A 25327-nucleotide genomic window follows, 5' to 3' on the forward strand; every position below is an offset into this window, starting at 1 on the left:
CCTAATGACAGGTTTTTACCCCATGATTGATATAATTTCACTCCTTTCGATTCCGCACGTAATAACAGGTCTGTGTGTTTAAGGTGAAATATTTTATGTCATCTTCACTGAGCACTTTGAGGCTCTATGGGTTTGTCGAAGTGGTGTGACACATGCTAGTGGAATTCCAGTGATTAGAGGACTCTGTAGACACCTCTGTGCGTCTCTACATAAAGCTTTGCCCCGCTTGCATCTATGAGTTCAGACACATGGCTCCAAACTGAAGAGACTATTTGGGTCATGGTATTTTTTGGCATCCAATCCTAGAATGTACCGGTTTCACTGCAGGAACCCTTTAAGTTGCATTTTGGAATATGAATCACTGAAAATGTCTACCTCTCTGATAAAACCAAGATAAAACGCCATTATCGCTACCATCAACAGATCAAATACAGTACACACATGTATAATTCCACTATTTCTCTTTTCCAGTAAAGAAACCATTATATCATTAGAAAATAATTGAAATTATTATGAAATCATTCACTAATACATTATGCGACACTTGGGTAATAAATATGCTTTCACATCTGTGAACTGTCTGCTTATGAGTTCCAGGCCTCATAGGTGAGGTATTTTACAGCGTTAACGTTTTACTGACCTGGCGTATGTAATCCTTCTGTTTGAAACGATGATACATCTTAACACATTTGTTATTTTTGTCTAAATGTGCTCTACCCAGAATTCACTTACGAACACATGAGCCTCAGACACCCCATAAATCACAAGGAGGCCACCAAGGTTGTGTTCCATTTTTATAAACAGCCATACAAAGCTGTCAGACTAAGACAGAAATGAATATAGATATTTAAGTATTTTGCAGATAAGGGACATATTTTGCATTGTTCTGACTTCAAAACACTAAATAGTCTGCAATGCAGCCAATCAATAAATTGAAATTGACTAAATCAAGCTTTTAAAAATGCCCTGATTTAAACTAATGCACAGCATTGAAATAAATGTAAAAATTACATTATACACTATAATACACACCCAAGCACTCTTTGACGTAGGCTATTTAAGATGTTTGAGGAAGCTAAAACTCCAAGAGCTCCCTCTTGTGTTTCCAGCAGAGAAGTCTCTGAGAAGATTTTTTTTTTCACTTGCAACATATTCCTATAGGATCACAATTAAAGCATCAACACCAAGTTGTATCCTCAAAAAATCAAACCATTTTATCAGTTTTATTATATTTAGTTCTCCAAACAGCCTCTAGGGAAGTACAAGCATGTTTAATTAACTGGGGATTGGAGTTGTGGAGGGGGAGAGGAGGGGAGAGGAGGGGGGAGATTATCCCAACCAGGGTAATATAATCCCTCTTGTTCAAAAGGATCAATCTGAACACACAGGTCCTTGACCAGGCAGTTGTTGATGCACACTAATCCAATACAGCCTTGACTACCAGGAACTCCACCACACAACAAGGCACTCAGAGGTCCAGCTCAGCCATGATTTAGGGGAAGCCAAGGTCCTCATATGTAGGTGTACACACAGACGCTGGCTTTTCTTAATAACTATGCATCGATGGAGAAGAGTTGAGGTGGCAAACATACACACACACACACACACACACATTCACACGTGGTCTACTCGCCACGGTACACCACTATGTTTTTGTCTGTCTCGTGCACTTTGATTTCGTAGAGTAGGTTGGGTGGCAGAAGCTTTGCTAAACTGTCCCAGATGAACACTGCCAGGTTTTCAGTGGTGCTGCAAGATAGGGTAACAATTCCATGTATAAATAGATAATACATAGGTTTTACATGTATAACAATGAAAACATATCAAGTTGTTTGAACAACTCCATAACAATGAAAACATATCAAAGCGTTTGAAAAACTCCATAACAGTGAAAACATATCAAGGTGTTTGAATGACTCTCACCTGACCACATCAGCAAAGTAAGGCACATCTTTGTCCAGGTTTTTATGGTCAAGAGGTATCATAATCGCCTCCTATGCAAATCCAAGTACAGATGATCAATCAGATCACTGGACATTTATATATATATTTATGGACATTTATATCTCCAAGCTTGAATGCATTGCAAAAGAAATTCGAAAATAAATAATGTTCCTTCTAAAAAGGCATATGATAACACAATTTATCAAGTTACATTACGTACATTACTTACTTTTTAGAAGTACGATTTCTCAAAAACCTTTGTGATTATGGTCTTACCTCAATGTACTGTTTAAGGTCTGTTAGGTTCATCACCATCCCTGTTCTTCTGTCAATCTGTTTGAATGTATCAAAAGTGTAAATGATTTGCTATCTGTGAACAACTAGTCTATAACCACTGACTATTTAGCTAAATATTGTTTGATATTCAGATATCAAAGTATTACTGTAAAAGAAGTAATTGCAAAGTTACCTTCCCACGCACTGTAACTTCCACTGCAATAAAACAAACATATTTTTCCCATAAGCCAGTAATGTCATTCAAACTGTCTTTCTTTAATTTGGAAGTAACCTTAATTACATTGTTGTACCACATCATATGCATACACAGTAAAACAACAATTTTACAGAACAAAAATAATTTTATAGAAAAACAACATAGGCCTACTGTGATTATGAAATTCATGCTTATTCACATAAACACCAAACTGAGCACATTAAACATGACATGATGTCTGACATCTGACAACAATGGTAATGATATAATTTGGAGAAAATAATAATATCATTGCTCCAGTTTCAAATGTGATATTTTTGACTCTAACATAATCCATCTCTTACCTTTGTAGTTGTGGCCATGCCCATGTGGGTTGTTGCATTTCCCAAATACCTTCTTATTTTCTTCATCACTCAGTGCCTTACTGTTGGACAATCAAGAGTTTTCTTTATTATTATTATTATTATTATTAACAGGTTTCACGTTTGAATGCTTTCAGTTTAACAAATGCCACGCTACACAAATACATTTCCCAGAATGCCGCGCGGCTGACGCAACAGGTTTGACGCTTCCTACTTCGGTCCACAGCACATTGAAATAATAATATAAAATTAAATCCAAATCCGTTTACATTTTCCTGGAAGCCAAAACAAACAGGCACTTCATGGAAACCTACTATGGAGATGCCATCTAGAAAAAATACTTATAGGGTAATATGGTTTAAGTCGGATATCCACAGCAACATCAACAGCGGGATTTGTTGTCTTGATTTGGCCAGTAAACATAGCCTACTGTATTGCTAAGCAGTTATATGGGGCTATACATATGCAGAATGCATTATGCAACAATGGCGATACATTTCCTATTTACTTTACCTGTGCAAGCGATGGCAAGCGCTGAAGCTCTGTACGCGAGTAATATAGCCAATACGCTCTGGTAGATGTTCTGCGTTATTTACTTCCATAACTTGAGGCAGCTAGTGGCTACGCTCAGTGTGAATCGTTATGTTTCTTACTCGATTCGTCGCTGTGAATCTCTTGGAGTTCGGGGGAAATAGCCAATGGTGGTTCCAAGCAAAATGGGCAATCTCTGCTCAGTTCCAGCTGTAATTTAATTGGTAGATGGCAGGGGCGGCTTAAATCCAGCCCTAAGTCACATGTAATCATGTGCAGAACAGCCAATCCATTAACATCACATAATACCTTGACTAATTGGCTATAGCCTATCCCTGAATGGTCTGAAATGTATTTATGCTAATTGTTCTAATATTTATGAATCAATATTAGAAGAGCTATTTATGAATGCTGTATTATCTGAATGAAATATGATCAGACTTACAGGATGCAGCAATCTGGATAATAATTATAGGTTTAATGATTATAAGAGGAAATTCATAGTCATACTATGTCTATAATAAGAAATCACACATAGGCCTACCACAATGTGGTCCCTTGTGGCAATTTCATTAGATGGTATTAAATGAGATCACTGTTGGTCCCCTGCTGTCTGCTAAGCCAGGTAAGTCCATCTCTGCTGGGATATAACTGCTTTTGATATGTAATGCCCATTGACATAAGAAATATCCAGCAGAGCAGTCCCATCAAATCACAGGCGGACATATGACCAGCCACTAATCCAAAACAAGGTTTTAAAAAATTGTGGTGCTTAAATAGAGGGCCCTGATAGTAGGCCTACTTTGTCCACTTTGGCACGGCTCTGAGAGTATCACCACCACCAGCCACATATCAAGTCATGGGCAACAGCAAGAGCTGTGCTCTCTCCAAGGAGGTGCTGGAGGAACTGAAGCTGAACACCAGGTACACGAAGGAGCAGCTGCACACCTGGTACCAGACCTTCCTGCGGGAGTGTCCCACGGGCCGCATCAGCCAGCAGAAGTTCGAGAGCATCTACGCCAGCTTCTTCCCGGACGCCGACCCCAAGGCTTACGCCCAGCACGTCTTCCGCAGCTTCGACCAGAACAGCGACGGCACGCTGGACTTCAAGGAGTACATCGTGGCACTGCACCTCACCTCCTCAGGGAAGACCATGGAGAAGCTGGAGTGGGCCTTCGCCCTCTACGACCTGGACGGCAACGGCAGCATTACCAAAAACGAGATACAGGAGATCGTTAGGGTAGGATGGCAAATGGTTTGATTGTGTTGATGATGGTGATGATTGATCATGATGGTGATGATGGAGGTTGAAAAGAGCTGAATGTTGAATGTAGATATGGCTGAGGGTGTTTATTTACATTTGTAAATGTTTGCCCCTCAACCACAAACCTATGTTTCTTGCCAGTATAACATTTGCTATGTCGCATTTATAAGTCTATTAAAGTTGTTTTTTTTTTTTTTTTCATTTTTCTTGTGACAGTCAATATTCAATATGATCTCTAAAGAAGCACAGAAAAATCTCCCTCAGGATGAAAATACCCCTGAAAAGAGAGCAGATAAAATCTGGGACTTCTTTGGGAAGAAAGAGAATGGTAAGATTAAGTTGTGTGTACACTGCCATAGGAGAATTTCTATAAAAGTGCATCACTAAGACAAACATTAACCTTCTTGGATTTGAGTCTTTTTAGAAGCCATAATGAAGCATGTAGAGATATTATGGATTCAGCAGGGCTGTTTTTAAACTACTGACACATACACTGTTAACCTCCTTGTCATGAATTGCAAATAAGTCTTTTAATGGAAATGATGCAACTGGTTTGGTGACCTATTTTTTTTGTGTGATAAGTAGGTTTCTGTTGTCCTTTTGTCTGAAATGGTTCTTAAAAGGCCTACTGCCTTCATGTTGCTTCTGTCTCCAGCAGTGACTTCCTGACAGGTGCCAGGATGTGGATCTGGCTTGCTTTGTTGCCATTCTGGTGACCAAGATGAATGATGGTCACTGTAGATATTTTGTCATGTTTCTTCTGTTCTCTCTGGCAGGATGAATAATTCCTTACACTGTCTTATTTCAAACCGTCTGTTCTTTGGTTGCAATAAACAGATCTGCCTGATGTTTACAGATAAACAAGCACATCTTTCATATATCCCAAGTAAAACTGACTGATTGTATTTTTTGTTGTCGTTTGTAGATAAGATAACGGAGGGTGAGTTCATTCAAGGGATTATGGACAACAAGAACATCCTAAGACTGATCCAGTTCGACGAACCGCAGAAGGTCCAGGAGAGGTTAAAGGAGAAGAAGCACTAGAGTGGTTCACCAGTAGAGATCACCAGTTGTTCATCCATCATGCTATTCAAAGCTTGTCGGCCTCACCATTTTTAGGGGACAGATGGAGAAACCATTGACATAAGTATTTTATTCATATTCATTTATTATTTATTTTATTATCAAACATCATTCAATTTTTCCCTTCAGGTTTACTATCAACTCCCCTTCTGAATTGGACATCTTAATAGCTCAAGCATGCAGAGTTCTAATAGTGTTATAGAGGTCTTTTTCTTTTATTAAAACATGTAATGTATTTTACAACAAAGATAGAAGTATATTCTTAGACAGTTGAAAAATAACTTTTGAAATGTGTATCATTTCTGTACAGTTGTCATAATCATTAGCAGTCATAGACATAACCATTTATAGCATACTCATATTAATATGAATATTCCATTATTTTATTTTTTGCAGACAAGAACAGTATTTTTCTTAGAACACAAATCACCTACACAAATGCTTCCAATGTCTCGATCAATATTTTTCTCACAATAAACTCTTTTGTATCCAGGTTACACAATATATTATTACTGTAACACTACATCACATCTGTACACAGATCAATATAAAAACCTATACATCTTATTATCAATATGGCAGTCATCACGTACACAATTATTCCTTCTTGAACAAACTCCATTATTTATCTTGGGTGAACCCAGACGAACCTGTTGGCAAATTTTTGCAAGTCCGTCTGGAAAGGATTACATTGACGCCTGTAACTTCCTGGGGCATAACCAGCAGTGAAATTAAACTTAGAATTGTGCATTAAAGTTACCAAATTGTTTCAAAGTGCAGAAAACATATAATTATTGTAAACAAATGTTTTAAATGCAGTTGTTTACAGAATTCCAAAGAAAATACACGTTCCTGGTTTTTTGGTGATTTGGAAATGGACGTCAATGGGCTCCTTTCCAGACCCGCAGAGCAAATTAAAATTTGTTAACTGGATTGTCTTGGTTCACTCAGGCTATCCAATTCTAGTCATGGTAGTTGCCACCCCATATCCTTATCACTGAATAGGGGTCAGTGGTTGTTTGATATAGAATCCATATTATCTATAACTTGTAATATGGTAATAATAATGAACAGCACTGAACTAGCTGCTTGACTATATTTACATCCAGGGCAGCAATGCAATATAATACGATTTTATTCAAGAATTACTATTATTTACAGTACATTAATCACAAGTAGTAGGTAGTCATTGTATACTGAAATGGCATACAATCCATAGTATTAAGTTGCTTTAGAAGAAATGCACAAAAAGGGATTTCCCAAAAAGCATTTTTAGGACAGCAAACCTTCATTTCTCGTTTCTGTGACTATGGCACTCTGATTCATTTCAAAGGGATGAATATCTATCAAAGAATGACATTTATTTTGAAATACCCATGTGTGCATCTCATTTATGACCCTTTATGTATTCTGTATAGATATGTGTAGATTATATATTAAACATACAGTATATTCAGCACTTTGCCTACGCACAATGAACTATACAGATTTACATTGATTTAAAGCCTCTTTACAGCTGTTTCTATTATCAGTCTGTCATGAGCAATATGGAGGGCTTCGGTAGCCTGGAAATATCCAGACTCATTCACAAAGTGTCTGGATAACTAGGGACTCTTGATTGAGTCTAGGTACTCTTGATTGGGAAACGTTTGCAACACTTGCATCGCGACTGGCGCTTACTTTGAAATCATTGGTCCAGCCTTACTAATCACATTGATCAGAGATTCCTAACATTACTTCCTACTTTGCCTGAACTTTACAAACTGACAATAAACAGCATCAACAGCCAGGAAACAATGTATGCGGGTCTACCTTTGCTGTAAATAAATTTCTGCATTTTTCCAAATGCATTTTTTGACGTTTGCAGGTGTTGCTGCTTCTGTTTATCACGATAAGTTTCGATTTTGTCTTCCCCTCTCATCGCTGACCATAAACCATGGGTTTCCAGACTAGATCTCCCTGAAAGAGGATCTAGGTGGGCGGGTCCACTCTACTCAAAACTCACTCTCCTCCAGGATCTCCTCCATGGTCTCCCCGAGCGTCATCTCGCCGTCGCTGCTCGAGAGGCTCTTCCGCGGGTAGAACTCCAGGGCAGTGACCCGGCCAGCCCACTGGGGGTTCCTCCCGCACTGCGCCGGCACCTGCAGGAGGTGCGTGGTGTGCGTCAGCCCACTGTTGCCGCCGCCACCACCGCAGCTAGCGCCGCCCTCCTGGTAGGTCTCGCTGTTGTCCACAGACGACTGGGCCACCGCGGACCTTTGGGAGCACTTCCACAGGTATTTGGGGTGCATGCCCCGGACGCAGTTGTGCATATCTAGGTGATGGGTGCAGGCGAACAGCTGCCACCTCTTCTTAAGCTCTGCCCTCACCTGGGACAAAAACGAGAGACACACTTATGTACAGTGCCTTGTGTTTTGTACACCATATACTGTAACCTTGCCATTATATTACATTACTTTGCAAGGGTGCAACATCTATGACATGCTTATCTACAGTGCAACTCGTTCTATGCCCCACAGACCAAGATATTACATCACAGCAACAGGACACTGGAGGAAGATTAATGTGTATTGACTGCAAATGCAGACGCCCAGTGATAAGTCATTTTAGATTACTGAAACAACAACAGGGGCAACAACTTTATCACAGGGGCAGGTTGATTATGAGACATTGTTTTCAGTATTAAATGAGGGTCATTTGTCCTTTTATATCTGTTGTTATGACAGCCAGATGAATGACCTCACCTCTCCATTTAGAAAACAGTAGAGCACAGCCACCACAAAACCCTACAAGGAAGATGGAAGATGTTTATTAGAGGAAATTAAACCTGACCCACACGCCAGTGGCAATCGTCCATTCATTTCACTCACCCTGCCAGCAATGTTCTTGTTTACAGTATGTGTTGTGTCAGAAGTGGCATGATCTTGGGCCTGTCTTTGGCATTCTCACCTGAAAAGAGCTGAGAATCATGTTGATGAAGTTGCGGATGTCTCGCTGCTTCATGTCCATGTAGTCATCTGTGATCAGGTTGAACACTACTTCATGAATCCCTAATAATGGGATCAGGACCAGAGTTGCTCTGGCTAAGCTGAGAAACCATGTGAAAGTATGTCAAAATGGTCTTCATCCTTATCTCACAAAAATACTTTTTTAAGTATATAAAAAGAGTAGGTGTTTAAAAAGATGCGCCAATACCTGTATCTATAGTCAGTGAATTTCACCTGGTCTGCTTTCAATTTTGACAGCAAGAGTTTCAGAATTTTCAGGAAAATGCAAAAAATCACCTAAGATAAAAGGTTTCAAGAAGATTTAACAATTAGTAGGCAGCACTCATTTCGTGTCAAAAGACCCAAGGGGCAATGCATTCATAGCCATGAATTCATACAACTGTCTGCTGCAGATTTCTCGGAATGGAAATATCTTCTCAAGCACATGTGCACGTGTGTGTTTCTGTGTGTAATGCCGATGCCTATCTCTGTGTACTTGACATTTTCTGATTCTCTGCAGACGTTTGAACCATAGCCATGGCCATTTAACTGAGCGGGCTCATGATAGCGTGTGACTGCTTCTGTACAACATCACGTGTCACAAGATGACAAGGGCTGTATGCCGTGAAATCAATGGCATTCTAAAAAACTGGGTCATGCATATACTTTCATATGTTAAAATAGCAAAACATTATTATAAAACAGGCCAATGGTTTCTAAAATGTATTTAATATGTGTATCTATATCAAATATCTAAAATCTATATCTAAGAGATGTCTGCAGCTAAAGTATGTGGTAGTAATGAGAAAACGTTTATGATTGCATACAGATTTCATATTGTGGTACTGGGGAGACAAACCAACTGAAGGTATTTTCTACAGCAAAAAGATCAGTGGTGCGACAGTGGCGACGGATGCAGAGCTGGGATTTTTTAAATGGTTTCTACTCACCACTACGGCTACTGCTATAGGTCCCTTAATCATCCACCAGATCAGCCGGCTTTTGTTCACCCAGCAGCTTCAAAAGGAGAAGTCCACATGCATTACAATCAATCACACAAACATATGCTTCAAACAACCCGCTCCAGCACGGGCTACTGTATGTCCTTTGTTTAGGTTGTCCCACCAGTTGTCGTCCAACACATTGTAATGTCAAAGCCCAAAGAAATATTTAAGAAAAAGGGTACATGTGTCTGCTCTCTTAGCCTAAATAGAGACACAATGACTGATGGCTGTTTTAGGAGAGCTCTGTGCGTTCTGTCTGCAGGTGGTAAAAGTATAGTGCAGGGGTGTCCAACATAAGGCCCAGGGCCCAGATCAGGCCTGCCAGCAGGTTTCATACGGCCCAACCAATGTTTTGGGAAGGGAAAATATATTCACATCCAGCTGTCTTCAACAATTTGTAATAAGCAATTTCAGTGATAAATTGATTAAACCTAGCACTACAAACCATTCTCAGGAAGGAAGAGGCCAAAAAAATGGTATGGAAGTAGGGTGTTTCAAAAGAGAAAGAACAGGATATGATGTCATTAGATGATTTGTACTTGTTTGCTCATAAGTGGGAATAGTAAAGGAGTATATCATCAAACAACAATCTGATACCAATGCAGAGAAATGAAAATGACCATGACGGCCCCCACACGAGGTCTCATTCCAACAAATCCAGCCCACTGCCTAATATGAGTTTGACACCCCTGGTATAGTGTATATCTGTTTGAATGTACTAGTTTATTCTAATGAGTTGTATTTGTTCTTTGTAAACTGTTCACATGGAAGAGTACATATACAAGATCATCATGTACATAACAGCAAGGAATTGATGTGCAAAGTTGTTCTTTGGGAATATGAATCTGCTGGGTAATGTTTGAGGAAGAGATGGTTGCTGGGTTGAATGTGGAACACCACAATTATCAGGAAGTCTGAAACGGTGCTAAGATAAAGTATGCTACCAGCTGATATTCCACTCAAGAAGCATGCACAAAGATAATGGCAAATTCTTACTGTATGTTTTCATTGAGTGCCTTTACCACAATCCATGGTAATATGAAGCCCATAGGAGTCCCTAAAACAAATACATAATAATATGCTGTCAGGCATGTCAACAGTCTTGAATACACTCAGATAAAGTGTGAAGAAATCAAATCTAGAAACAAAACAAATTTGATCATCTTCAAACATTCGAAAGCAGTTGTCTGTGTTGAAAAAAAAAAACATACTCTAGACCTAACTCTGAGTCAAGTGAAATGCTTAAGATCTCCCCTACTTGTGGCACACTAGCTAGCACACTGGTCAAGTTAGAAAGGAATCAAGGACCGCCCAGGAACACCTACCCCATCCAATGAGCATATAACGTTTCAGCAGCCTGCGCTTGGTCAGCACAGCGGTGAAGAGAAGTGTGTGGAGAAATATCGCCTCCACCAACAGCCAGAAGAAATTACACCCCACAAAATACTCCATGGACACTCGGGACGCCTTGCAGATAACAGAGATCTAGGGAGTGTCAATTATTATAAGTCAGCAACTTCAGATATGAAATCTGTTTTACACATCCCTTAATTGTAAAGGGGAAAGTTTAAAGCTATTAGTCCAACATTGAGACACTGCATAATGGCACTTCATTAGTTTACATCTACTGCATATTTAATTTACAGATGAGCAGTGTAGGCCTAATAATATTCTGTTGAATATGATAATGTAGGCTAAATAATTACACTGCAAAAAATATATATAAGTGTTATTAATATTAAGATCAAATTGTAGTTGGTATTATTTTTTAGTATAAAGACACTGGCTGTCTCAAACCACCTACTTGCACACTTCAAATACTTAGTTTAAGTATACTGTAGTGCATATATTGGGACACAACGCACAATGCAAGTAAGCGCTCAGTGCACACTAGCAGTGTACTGACGGAAGTAGCCTATGCGGTTTGAGAGAGAGCCACTCACCTAGCGTTCTCCCATAAGATAATTTTGTCTTGATTTAATAAGAGTTTTACTTATCTTAAGCATGACTGGGCACAGGTTTAGATTGGGACCATGGTGACTAGTCCCCATCAATATTTTGAGATGACAAAATTTTCTCCACCAAAATTTTATCAAACTCCTTTGTGCTATTTGGCCCGATTCCAACAGCCAGGACGACAGTAAGCTGAAAGAAACTGTCATTTGATTGGCTGTAACTGAAGGGGGGTTATCTGACACGCATGTTTGACAAGCGAGCGGGTGTGTCGACGTCGACCACAGTAGCCTAAGTTATCGGGGCTGTCTGCCAATGCATACCCCAAAAAGCTAGGGTAAAACATCTAAAAATATTCCCTTTACCCTTCAGCATGTACATTTTTGCCCTTTTTGTGCGTTGTAAAAGAATAGGGACATACAAAGCTTTTTCATTACGCAGAGTGTAAAAGTAAAATAAACACACAAACTAGCAACTACAGTAGGCCTACAACTGGTAGCCTAACAGGCTTTCAAATGCGGATTCTACTGTGGAAAGTAGTATTAACTGGTGATAGTATGTCACACAGGATATCATTACAGCTAAACTAGCTTCTGTAATCTTTCAACCAAAGAAGTCATGTTGATTTGGGGTGTAGGCCTACAGCACGGATAGTCCCATATAGCACAACAGAATAGTTGTGCTATCATGATAGAACTGTAAGTTAGAATCTTGCAGTCGCAATAAACAGTGGATCTGAGACATTTTCCTGTTTCTGTATTCTGTTTATGTAATGTATTTGTGAGTGTAGCCTACACAATGCAGAGAAATAAAAGATAAACTATGCATTTCCAGACTCAGCATTATAAAGGTAAAATGCAAACTAGGCCTACTGCTACTTTCCATATTCCATTGTAGCCTGGAAAAAGTCCATCAGTCATACAAAGTAGTTATAAACCAGGACCAAACAATGAGGCCATGCAAATACAAAGGAAGTGAAAGATGTTGTGGCTTCTTTATGGCAAAATATGCCATAACGCCAACCATTGTACTTTAATATAAGTTTATAACAGAGCTTTGTTTATTCAGCTTTGAAATGGTTGCAGTTTGCATGATGATGCCCTGCCATGGGTCTCGAACACACACTAACATGCTACGGTGGAGTGTGAGGGAGCAAGGATTAGGAGCTCTCTGTCTGTTGGTCACTGTGCAAGTCTCTTCTGTGTTTGTCCTCCAAAGGCATCAATATCTCACCCATGCTTAATGCACTGGCAGCCAAATGTGCCTGTTTTTAAGACAAAATTGCTTAATGCACTGGTATTTTGCTTGTTTTCATGATGAGACGTCTTAAAATAAGTCAAACTTATTAAATGAAGTTGAATGATTTTACGAGAAAGCGCTACGTAAGTCTCTACAAACCTACTACAAACAATACTAACAGGATTTCTTTTATTTTAATATAGCCTAAGATTAATAACACTTCGTTTTTTTGTAGTGTACTTTGCTAGGGCTGTGAAATGTAACTTAAGAAAGCATGTGAATTTTCTTTTCTACAGAAAATGACATGCAAAGGTTTGACTTTTTTTTTTACTTATATGAGAATGACAGTACCGTTGAGTTTGAAAAGGTGTTCCATCCCATTTCATTGTTGGGGAATGTGGATGCCTTTGTTGTTGACACGATTGTGTGTGTCATTGTTGCCATCGCTCTCAATATGAACGACACAAATAGATTCAAGTGGATGTAATTTCTCGTACAGTGAAGCTTCCTGTGAGAGAAGAGATAAGGTTAAGTCTTCTATATGTGGAGTTATGATGATGAGATTACTGAGAATGGAATGGGACTTGACTACACAACGTAACGTTTCAGTTCAGAAATATGTTTTACAGTTTACTCTGCATACTATGTGAACTGAAGCTAACTAAATATGCCTTCAGTTCTCACCTCAGATTCCCCATAATGATGACAGCAATGATAAGAGAAGAGAGAGAAAGCGAGTATCCCACTATGGAAGTTGTCCTCAGGTGAGAGTGCCGGACTCGCTCGTCCTCCTGTGAGAGTGGACACTTTGTGTTATGCCTAAGGTTCCATTACATGCCATCACATTTACATTTACTGTAGGCCTATTCATGAAGCCGCTGCTTTTATCCAAAGCGAGTTACATTATAAAGAGTTTGGTTCCAAAACACTATATCTCCATTTTTAAAATGATTAAAAGTCATGTTATTTGATTGTATTTTGGTAATATCAATCAAATTGATGTTTGGATTGAGTAAAGATAGATCAAATAACAATACCCAGTTACGGTTCTACAGAAAGTACTTGCAAAACAAAATGTAAAAAAATGATTTATGAAAATTCATTAAATTGAATAGAATGAAGGGCAAAACAGTGGAAGCTGGTAATTGAAGCCACAACTTTTCTGGCCTGCTAGCCGAGCTCCATGACCATTAGGCTACCACCACCCCTATCAGACCTCATCAGTGCATTATTATTTCTCGCTCCACGTGTTTCCAGCTAGGTTCAAGCATTAAGCATGCTGAATGTTTATTTCGAGGAATTCCCTGGTCAGGCCTTGGGAAGAAGGTCTGAATGCCTGTCCTATTTGAGGCTCATGAAATGATTTCTGGGAGTGTCTAAGAACATCACCGCTGACTTGTAGTAGTGCTGATCTTCACACTCTGTTTTTTCTCGCCACACTGTGGTAGAGTTCTCCTCTCTCCGCCAAGTACCGTTTGGCAAACATTCCATGTATACTCTCCTTGAAATATCTGCAGTGAGATGGGAATAAATCAGTGTAACCACACAATCCGCTTGCATTTGGAATGTAAAATGCCTTCAACTATCAAGGAAGACAAGGCCAGGCAAAGATAGAGGAATTCAGGTAAAGCTGCATATTAAAGATGCAGTCAGCGATTGTGCATGATGTCTCTTGTTTGTTTGTGCTTATACATTTTGGAGCCTGGGCATGCCTACAGAGACCAGGTTATTTTTGCAGTGTACTCACAGGACGGAGAGCTAGCGGACGGTGAGGAGATGTTCGCTGAATGTGACAAAAACATTATGGGCTTGAGATTGCATAGATCGCTGACTGTTTAAAGGTTGCATTGAGACAATTGTGCCAATAAATGCTTGCACTCTCTAATCACTAATATAGTGCCCTTCTAGTTTTTCTATGTTTTCTACTGTAATTTAATTGCTAATGTGTGTTAATTGTACTATATAAATTGACTTGCCTTGCCTTGCCACCAAGAGGTTTTGTCATTCTGACCTGATTTGATCCAGGGCAGGTAGGAAGGACAGGGGACAGAGACATTTCCAGGGGCTGAATGTGGCCAACAGACAAACGTGTCAAATGTCCCATTGCAAAAGATTCCTGGCAAGACAGAATTCGCTATAATTCAGCTGTTACAGCATTACACATTTTGCCTCAGTACTTTTGGAAGGTAAGTAGGAGTATTGCATATTGCAATATTATTTGTTCAGTATTTATCTTTAAAAATATCTTAGACCACTCACCAGTTTGTGTGGGAAACTGGGTTGATAATGAGTCATTGCATTTTTTCCAATACTCAGTACGCAATCTTATGAGAGTTTCCAGATCCGAACCCATCACCTACAAAAAGTACAATTAAACCAGCCATAAACACTAAAGCAAGCACACACACACACACACAACCACACACACACACACACACACACACACACAAACACAACAAATACACAAGCACTCTCCCTTTCTCACAAGCACATAACTTGCAAACATACACATGCATACATTCTAATTTTGGTGCAATTCTTAATGGCCTTCCAATTCATAGGATCACATGAAGTAAATGTTAGCCTTCAGTACACAGCAGGTGCACTAACTAAGAGCTGTGCAAATGTAATCAGGATTAATGAGTATGGAAAAAGCTGGATAGTGATACAAAAGGACGGCATACCACCCCTAATGTTTATAAACACATTAGAAAGCCTCTGTTGCAAGGTTATTCACTTAGTTTTTGTTAAACTAAGATGGAAGGTGAAGTCCTAAAGTTTACAGACATGTTCAGTTACAGTGCCTGCAATGACCACAAAGACGCGGTCACCTTGAGTTTTAACCATGACCACGTAGTACCCAGAGGCAACTTACTGGAGGAGCTTAGTCAGTGAGAGTGCAGCAGATGACTGGTATCAGAAACCCTGACCTTATTACTGTAAGTGCTTCAATAAGTAATAACAAAATGTCACAATTAGAATAGCCTCTGTAGTGGACTATAACAGCCTGTGCTGAGGGGGTGAAACTGGACTGCAGTCCCTCTGTCCAAGGCCAGCTAGTGAATACAGTAAGATAGCAGTCATCGTGAGCTCTAACAAGAGAATAGTCAGATATGCATATTGAATTACAGTAAGCGGCAATTAGCAATCCATCTGATCTACACAGGACCTGATGAATCATCCATGTGTCGTGGCGTGAAATGTTTTTCGTGATGGCTCCAAATGGAAAATTTGTTGAATGTGAGGCACAACACCAATGTGTTTTTGAGAGAAAATGTATTATAACGTCAATGGGGAAAAAATACAGATCTATCATCACTGAATTGTTGAAAGTTAACTTGATATCACAAGATGGTTGTTCTTCAAAGTTAATTGTTGCCAAAAGCTAATTCATAATCCTAATAACAAGGCTGCTGGATGTCATAGATGACTGAATGCCTAATGAATATAATAGCATATGGTTTTGTTTCTAATCCGTCACACAGTGGAATGGACAAGTTGATACAAACTTGTGCTGAATGAGGTGGTCAGAAGTGCCCATCCTCGCTCAAGTGCTGTAAGTGATGCTTTTACATGACTCTGTTTAGTGTTGTTTAAAACAACAGTAAATCAAGGTCTCCTGGGTTACAAATCTCTTGTCTAGTGTCCAAAATCAATTAACACTATATCTGAAAGAAAGCATCACAGCCTGTCTTACTGCACACTAGTAATGGAAGTAAACATTCAGAGGTGGGGAATATTGAAAAAAATATCTATAATATGTTCTATATAATATCTTAATAATTATATTATAATTGGTTAGGTGGCTTCATTTCAAATAGTTTGAGATTTCATGACTGTAAAAAAATATTGGCACCCCCAAAATAACTTAATGTTTTTGCGTTGTCTAAGTGAAGTTATATGAACGTGTATAATGTCATTATGTTAATAAATAAATAAAGTTTAGGGGTTATAAACATGACACTAGTTCACACTACTTGACACAACACAACACAGTCAAAGCAACAAGATGACTTTACTGGGCTATGAGTGAGCTAATTTTTTTTACCGTATAGGTTTCCTTCTGAGGACTTTTAGGAGTGCCTACTTTTGACAGGTGCGATGATAAGTGTCAGCCGTTGTCCATTTTCCTCTATTTTACGTCAAAAGCTAGATAAATATTGAACGAATGTCTTCATTTGGACTGGGTTTTACCCAGGAAGCACCTCCACAGAAATTAAACAAATGACACAACTGTTTCCTGGAGTCCACTGATTTATGATAACATTCTGTCTCATATACGCATATATGCACAGCACAACTTTCATATACAGGAAAAGTGCCACTTGTACCTCAGGTATCTCATAGATATTTAACTTTACCAAATGGTGTTTTATATCTCTCTTTCAAATGAGATCTTTGCTCTTTTTAAAACTTCCTCAGCAGCATGGTACATGTGGCTGCACATACACTGAGAGAATTTTCATCCATATTGGTTTTTCGAAATAAATTGTGACCTACAGCTGGTTTCGTTTTAACAGGATTAAGGATGGGTGCCCCTGCTGAGCTTAAAACTTATGCTACGTTTAAATATAAAATTCCATGCCAAAACGTACACTATGCATCAAGCATCTTTTAAACAGTATATGTGATACATCTGTACATGACATACTCTACGTTTTTTTTTTTTTTTTTTCATTTTTCCACAACAAAAATATACGACCCTTTCAAACCCAGATGAAAGTGGAGAGCTATTCACAGGGACAAACACAGAACAAACATTGGGAGACATTACTAATGAGCTCTGGCAAAGACAAACACTAAATGCTGCTGGGCAAATATGTGAATTTGGTGGCCACTGGTAAGTTTTGACTGGGTAGATTTTCCACTGTAAATCACCATAGCTCCGTTCAAGTAGTGCTAGTCAACTAGTCAAGCACTTTGTATTTAAACAACCTTAATCTCTCATCAATGACAAATAAAGTGCGCCGTTCTTTTCATTTGCAGCTGTGATTACAAACTTAATAAAGCACACAGATACATTTAAGACACACAGATACATTTAAGTGAAAAGAAGTTTATATCTTAGTTACACAAGTCACAAGGGTTGTGTATCTTAGTTTTTATTTGTCACTAAAAAGTAAATTGTGGCCAGCGTAAACATTCCATCTGGAGTGTCGTAAAGGCTCCTCTCTGTCTGAAGGGCTTCCTTGGTCATTAATTATTTTGGACCCCATGGACTGAGGTCGCAGAATGGTATAAAATGCGTCAAACAGTAGCTTTAAATACAAAAATCAAGAAAAGAAACGTGGGAAACCACAAGAGACTTACATGTGTGTTGCTGCACAGCAGGAACAGAAGGGAAGATAGGATGGTCCTCTTAGTCCCAAGCATTCCGTTCAGCCAGGATGACAAACCTGTGGCCATGGTTCACTGTTTACATGCACACAAGGCATAGAGAACCATGCGACTCTGCTCTACATCCCGGGAACCACCTGCCCCTGCCGTGCCCACCGAAGTTTCCTTGGCAACCAAACGGAATGTGCTGACAAACATAAGGTATGCTTAGGGAAGCGAAAAAAGTTTGATGTTCAATGTATAAGGGGAGGCAAAAAATGTCACCCACCACTACCAATGCCAGTTCTTCTTAAACCAAAATAGAATGGCGAAAAGGAGTCCTTGAGCGTGTCTGGGACTGTGCTCTTTGCTCCTGTCCATCCACAGAAAGGCAACGCCTGTGTTGCCTCACTCACTGCATGCTCCTCGCCCAGTCCTCCTCCCCAGCCAATCAAGATAAGGAGTGCAGGCCAGCACAGTAACTTTGTGAGTGTAAGCGAAGTGAGCATCAAAAGGAAGGGCTCTCAGGTCATAAAATGTACACCACAGCTCTCAACTACAAATCAGTGGACTTTTTTTATGGTGGTAGCTTTTTTTCACCCACCTGGAATTCTTTTAAGTAGTAAAAGCAACAGCAGTGTGTACTATCATATTGCTGTATTGTGATTTAAATGAGGAATAAAACAGTAATAAGTGTTATATTTAATATATGTAATTAAACTGTTATATATGAACAAGGTCTAGATCCTATGATCTTACAACATAAATAACGAGCAAATAGATAAAATGCAATAAATTTACCACCCCTGAAATAAAGGAGAGTCTGACACTAGTCTATGGTGCCTTAATATCCAAAGTAAGATTAAGAGCATCAAACTGCCACCATTTTAGGGAGGGTAACTGAATTGCATTGTACATTACTGCCCAGAGCAAGCCCTCCATCTCCAGCAGGACCATACCCCCCCCCCAATCTCGCCTCCAGTGACAGCCCTGAACTCTGTGTAAACTGAATCTGTGTCCACAGAGGGGTCTTGCTGACCTGACCACCGTTCCACATTTCTTGGTGTTTCATGCCCCCAACGTTGTCTTCCAAGGCAGCGCTGCCTGGAAGGCGCAATGGTTAGGTATGGGTTAAGGTTAGGGTTAGGTTTAGGCTAAGGTGCCTTTAAGTCGATGGTGGCAGCACTGCCTGGAAGACGACGTTGGGGGCATAAAACACCATCGAGCCCGTTTCACTCACACCAAAGCCAGTACCTCATGTAACGAAAACGCCTCACAACAAAACACAACACATGGCGGGCAGCTCTTTCCAGTTTAGAGGGGCGAGGTTGGTTTACATACAAAAGCCAGAGTGGTAGTTCTTAGAAGTGAAGAAGGCGCTGACATAGTTTATTTACTAATGAGAATGAGAGGGAGTACAGTTGGTGGGGGGACATACCATTAAGAAAATATCACTTGTCCAACACCAAACAAAGAAAAAACAATTCCTAGCAAGCCAAGATTTCCGGAGGCCAAAGAAAAACATCCAGTTACAAGAGACAAACCTGAGAGCCCAACCCAACAGTCAACTAGCATTTCTGCAGCCTGCAACATTAAGCATTTATCAAATCATTATGACATCATATTATATCATATAATTATCCCATATTCATACGCTATTGTCATAACAGTCAACTAGATTATATTCTGATGATTGGTTTGAGAACAGCAAGGGTTCGACTGTATTATTTAAATTGTATTGTATTAACTGAAGATACCAATGAGGACAGCTGACTGGTCATCCATCTTCATGATCCAATAAAGTGCACTGGTCATGATGGTGAGATGGCATCCATTGTCATCCAGTCGCTGGTCTGTGAAATGTGAGATGCCAGCAAAATTATCTTCTTATCTCATTAGTGGTTTACAGTAATCATATTGATGTGTTTCTATTAGGAAACAAATGACAATTTATAACATGGATGTCTATGAAATAAAAGCATCCCTGGCCATATGTGGCCATGACATGTGTAGGCTATTTATCACTGTTCAAGATTGCTCTTTAAATACAATGAGAATGAATGATAACAGCATGCAGATGCACCGCATACAGCGGACCTCCAAAGGAGTTCTTGGTTCTGCCAGTCTCTGATGTAAGATGGGAGTGGGGAGTTGCTTCTCATCCAGAGCACGCCATCTGCAACTTGACTAATAATCACAAATGGTGTCAAAGGAAGCCAATTATGTCATACTAGGATGACGTTTTGGTATGCTCTGAAGTGACAGGAATGGATTGCAGGTGTGACACTAATCTCCTTGAGTAAACATGACAAATGAGTTCACACAAACATGCACAAGTTTAGCGAATGGCTCCGCGCCACCACTGGCCAACTAGCATGGGGTGTAAACATGAGAGAACTCTTTCTGAAATGTTGAGATGTGTTTGTTTGTTTAGCATGCTAACACTCGTATTTATGTGCATTGCCCAATTAACATTCTTCTCTCCCGCACTTTGATTATGCAAGAGCTGGATATCTAAATAAAATGGCTGACAATTACTCTTTTACTGCCTTAAACAAATCTAAAGTGGACATCTGGAGATTTCCCATGATCTTTCAGAGGGGTCATGCTGCACATCTCATGACAGCAACCGATACACATACCAGAGACTGGAGACAGAGCAAGAGAGAGAGAGAGCAGGGGAGAGTGGGAGGTGGAATACAAATAATAAAAAAGACGTTTAAACTGCTAGTATTTTTCTGGTAGGCTACCAAAAGGACACTTGATGACACTTGAAGTGTTAATGCTATCTGCCTCGTGGAATATTTCCGTACAATCCTTTCTTTCGTTCATTCTGTTTCATTTGTAGTTGTTGTCGGTGCATGAGGGAAGTGGTGGGAGTTGAATACACAACATTACTCTGTTACTTATCAGTGACAGTCCACAGTTTACTATTGGGCTTGGGGAGGACTGCAAGAAGATGTAGATGAATTATGAAAAAGAAAGATGCTATGGTATGCTATGGTCATGAAAGATGCTATCATGATGTCATTTACTGTCAATGTTACTATTAATGACCACCCATCAGGCAGTGATTGAGGACAGTTAAATGCATGCATTCTCTGGTTGTGTGTGCTCTGCAGGACTCACATACCTGATGTGCAACTGCCTTGCAGTTCAGCCATAGGACATGATATAGATAAATGGACACATTAGTGGCCTTGAGAGATTAGGCAGGACGTGGGGAGCTGGTGAAACACTGAGAGCAGGTGTAACACTGAGATCAGGTGAGTGTGAGAGCAGGCTTTGTGTGCACTGTGCACAGATTAACTTCTGTGTTGCAACATACAGGTTCATGCAGATGGGTGCAGAACAGATATTTGAGAGAAAATGAGACAAACTTTAGGTAATAAAGTCGGAGATTTGATTACGTAATCATTCACATTTGAGTGACTCTATAATGGAGAAAATTATAAATTAAACCTGCCATAACATCAATAATCAGAGGTGGAAAAGTCCAGCTTCAGAATGTAAAAGTCCAACCATGTGGTTCTACCTGTGCACTTAAAGGACAATTCCGGCGCAAAATGAACCTAGGGGTTAATAACACATGTGTACCGAGTTCGACCGTTCGCTGGGATTTGTTTTCATGCTAGTCGAATGTGACCAGTTTTATTGCAAACCGCTAATTAGCGTTTAACGCTAGCCTTCGGGGCACACGTACAGTAGAAAGAAATCACTATTTCTATACCACTAACAAGGCTCAAAATAGCCCCACACTTACACAGTAGCATAATGAGGGTCTCTACATGTAAACCGAAGCATTGAGAACTTTGTAAGTGTACAGGCAGTTTATTAAAAAGAAACACATTACCGTTCACATATACAGGCAGGCGATGTGAACTAAAATCAAACGTAATTTGCTCAATATAGGCCTATCAGAAATAATAGCTCCGATGTAACACAACTTGTATAGTGTACTTACTTAGTGGATCCATCTGGTCCCTCTGGTATGGATCGCCGCCGCCTGTGTGTGGTATTGACTACAGGTAGCTTCTAGCTCTCTCTCTCATAGCCCTTTCACGGAGCTCCCGCAGCTCTTCGTTGGTATTCCGACTCGAAAAGATAAGGACGTCCAATAAGGGTTCATCCTCGATGTCTTCAAATTCGTTCAAATAACCTGCCATCTCTTATGTGTCCTGTTGCGTTCAGTGCTTCTCTTTTGCACAGTCCTTCTGCAACAACGTTTCACCCGAGATTCACTTCACATCCCAGTTCTGTTTAACCAAGGCGCCTGCCTGTATGTGAACCAGACGTCAACGGTAATGTGTTTCTTTTTAATAAACTGCCTGTACACTTACAAAGTTCTCAATGCTTCGGTTTACATGTAGAGACCCTCATTATGCTACTGTGTAAGTGTGGGGCTATTTTGAGCCTTGTTAGTGGTATAGAAATAGCGATTTCTTTCTCTGTACGTGTGCCCTGAAGGCTAGCGTTAAACGCTAATAAGCGGTTTGCAATAAAACTGGTCACATTCGACTAGCATGAAAACAAATCCCAGTGAACGGTCGAACTCGGTACACATGTGTTATTAACCCCTAGGTTCATTTTGCGCCGGAATTGTCCTTTAACACAGGTTATCTCACCAATAGTCGCCCACAGCCAAAATGCGGTTAGGTGCCGGTGTCACATGGCAACTGGCACCCATGTTAACTGGCTGCGTTGATGACGTTTTACGAGTGATGACGTTTCTTTGAGAGATGTTGCCGCTTGCAGATTTGTCACTTTCTGATGGAAACTGGAGACGAACAAATACAAATATGCATGACATATGTAAATGCCCACAGCCGAAATGTGGTTAGGTGCCGGAAGTAAGATTCCCAATTGTCCCATTGATGTTTTGGAAAAATCCGTGAACTAAAGAGTTTTACAGCATGTCTTAGGCTAACCAGATACGGCATAACTCATAAGCATACAACATATCATTTTGAGTGAAAAAAAAAGGAGAGAAAATCCAAAAAAAGTCAAAGGTACAAGACTGTGTACATATTTTCATTTCCGAGCGAAGGAACTAACCTACTCATCCCATAAACCACCGCGCCTAGCAAGGACAAAGCGGCGCGAATTGCCATTTGAACAATTTCCAATCGGTGACAGCATGCAAACCTTTTCCTCCAAACAGTGATTTTTATATAGTGAATGTGCAGTTAATAGCAGTTATTTCAGGAGTAATCGTGTAAATAATAGTATTTTGATATTGAATTTTATATTTATCATCGTGTATTTTATATCGTGTGTGTGTGAAAGCGTTTAGCGTTAACGCTAGCAACATGGTGCAGTGCTTTGTACCTGACTGTCATCCTATGCTGTCATCACTGCTCAGTCGGGCTGATGCATGGACTGGTGCATGGTTTGCTCTTGGACCACCATATTCAGTTTATTAATTTGCCGTGAATTATTACACAAAATGTTCATTAAATGCACAAAGAAGTATTCCTAGGTTAATGATTGCTATGAATCATACAGTATGAGGCTACAGTAGCCTAGCTAATGTTAACTAGCAGCATTAACGTTACCAACCTCCCTGCTTAACTCACCACAACTTTGTAGGTCTTGTCCCTCATGCTGGCAACAAAACCCAAAAGCTGACTCTCGGACACACAACAGTCAATGTGACCCGATTTAAAGTGGCTTTCACCCCTTTGGACATTCACTAAAACATAATATATTTCATACCTGTGTTGCAGCATGTAGGCTAATGTTAGCTGCATTATGTAATGACATACAATGTCGGAAATGCTAAAGGTTAGCCTGTCGGCTACCTGAAAAGTTTGAGTGTTTATACTAACATTTACAGTGGTCTATTTGATAGTGTATTGGCCCTGACTAAGTTCGTGTGATGTATAAACCACAATCCTTGTTGATACAAGTACCAATATTCGTCAAGAAAGTTTTTAATCACATTAAGATTTTCGCCATAGGCAGTAAAAGACTCCGCCATCTTTGTCAATAATTTTCGTTGAGAAAGTTTCAATCTATGACCATAACGGCCTTTCTACCAATCAGAGGCATCACTGTGGGATTGTGGGATTGTTCAGGATTGTGGGTAATGAAGTACTTATCCAAGAGATCGCGATTAAAAGACATTTATCTCAAAACAAGGTTAGTGCCCCATGAACTTTTGGCGTCTATATGAGCATATACAATCACTTAGTACAGCCGTAGCTGGTTTTAAGTCTACCACGTGCAGTTAAGTTTTTATGGCTTACTGCAATTGTCAATGGAGAAATTGCATTGAATTTTTACTTCCGGCATCGGCTGTGGGCGGGACTGTGATGCTCTATTGAGCCTTCGCTAAGTCCCGCCCCCCTTAGTCCGAAAGCCTCAGACCGGAGTTGACTAGAACTTCAGTAGCTGTATGAGCTACACCAGGCACGTAACTGAAGCGCTCTGTTCGCGACACGTAAAATCCATTTTAAATGAATGGTCTATTTTTTTCAAACGGACGCACCGCTATCACGTCTGGTGAAGCTACTGCCATTGATTATAATTATAATTACAGCATACTGCTAATTGCTAATTGTTGCAGCAGACGCTACGCAAACGGAACACTTCAGTTATGCGCCTGGTGTAGCTCATACCAAAGCCTGTCTGTAAAAGTTACAAGAGGCTCTTTTACAGAGCCATGGACCTGATTTCATTTATAATCCGTTGAACTCCAGTATGACATGGAGACACATGTATACAAATTAATATATAGGTTTGTTGGGTAATAAGTGGGCGAGTGGGACTCTCTGATTTTAAAGGGACACCAGGCAACGTTTTCGTGTTAATTAATCATCTTCCTAAGTCGGTATATGGTTAAATGAGTCATTACGGGGCAAATGAAGGCTCTCTCGCCCGCCCCTACTGCCTGTAGGAAGAATATCCCACTTGCAAGTTCGGTGTATCCTACAGTACCTGCCGACCGAAGCAGGATCAGTTTAGATAGATAGATAGATAGATATATACTTTATTGATCCCCAGGGGAAATTCAAGAATTCAAATTCAAGTTTACAGCACAGAGGCAGGCTAACGAAACGCTAGAGATTGTTGCAAACGTGTTTATAATGGCAGAGCCGGCAAAGAAGCAGCGAAAACCCTTGATGGAAGATGCAAAGAAAAGGAAAAGA

At 39.9% G+C, this 25327-nt stretch overlaps 3 protein-coding genes across 3 annotated transcripts; 1 reads left to right on the forward strand and 2 right to left on the reverse strand.

Moving 5' to 3' along the window:
• Positions 1-1209: 1209 nt before the first annotated feature.
• pts (6-pyruvoyltetrahydropterin synthase) lies at positions 1210-3558 on the reverse strand. Its single transcript, XM_076298211.1, has 6 exons — positions 3313-3558; positions 2782-2861; positions 2414-2436; positions 2221-2277; positions 1924-1994; positions 1210-1749 (listed from the first exon to the last, which is right to left on the reverse strand). The coding sequence occupies exons 1-6, from the start codon at positions 3399-3401 to the stop codon at positions 1626-1628; spliced, it is 444 nt and encodes a 147-aa protein (XP_076154326.1). The 5' UTR covers positions 3402-3558; the 3' UTR covers positions 1210-1625.
• A 307-nt stretch (positions 3559-3865) lies between these two features.
• Positions 3866-6117, forward strand: rcvrnb (recoverin b). Its single transcript, XM_076298212.1, has 3 exons — positions 3866-4570; positions 4811-4922; positions 5520-6117. The coding sequence occupies exons 1-3, from the start codon at positions 4190-4192 to the stop codon at positions 5636-5638; spliced, it is 612 nt and encodes a 203-aa protein (XP_076154327.1). The 5' UTR covers positions 3866-4189; the 3' UTR covers positions 5639-6117.
• Positions 6118-6767: 650 nt separating this feature from the next.
• glp2r (glucagon-like peptide 2 receptor) lies at positions 6768-18300 on the reverse strand. Its single transcript, XM_076298213.1, has 13 exons — positions 18171-18300; positions 15120-15216; positions 14872-14976; positions 14250-14371; positions 13545-13651; positions 13212-13368; positions 10994-11153; positions 10665-10725; positions 9615-9681; positions 8873-8961; positions 8627-8765; positions 8422-8463; positions 6768-8046 (listed from the first exon to the last, which is right to left on the reverse strand). Exons 1-13 carry the CDS (start codon positions 18264-18266, stop codon positions 7672-7674), a joined length of 1617 nt encoding a protein of 538 aa, XP_076154328.1. The 5' UTR covers positions 18267-18300; the 3' UTR covers positions 6768-7671.
• Between the last annotated feature and the right edge of the window lie 7027 nt (positions 18301-25327).

Source organism: Alosa pseudoharengus, unplaced genomic scaffold (assembly GCF_046254945.1).
Source record: "Alosa pseudoharengus isolate Yale_2024_CS ecotype anadromous, Long Island Sound unplaced genomic scaffold, YU_APseudo_1.1 YU_APseudo_1.1_scf_21, whole genome shotgun sequence".
NCBI classification, from domain to species: domain Eukaryota; kingdom Metazoa; phylum Chordata; class Actinopteri; order Clupeiformes; family Clupeidae; genus Alosa; species Alosa pseudoharengus.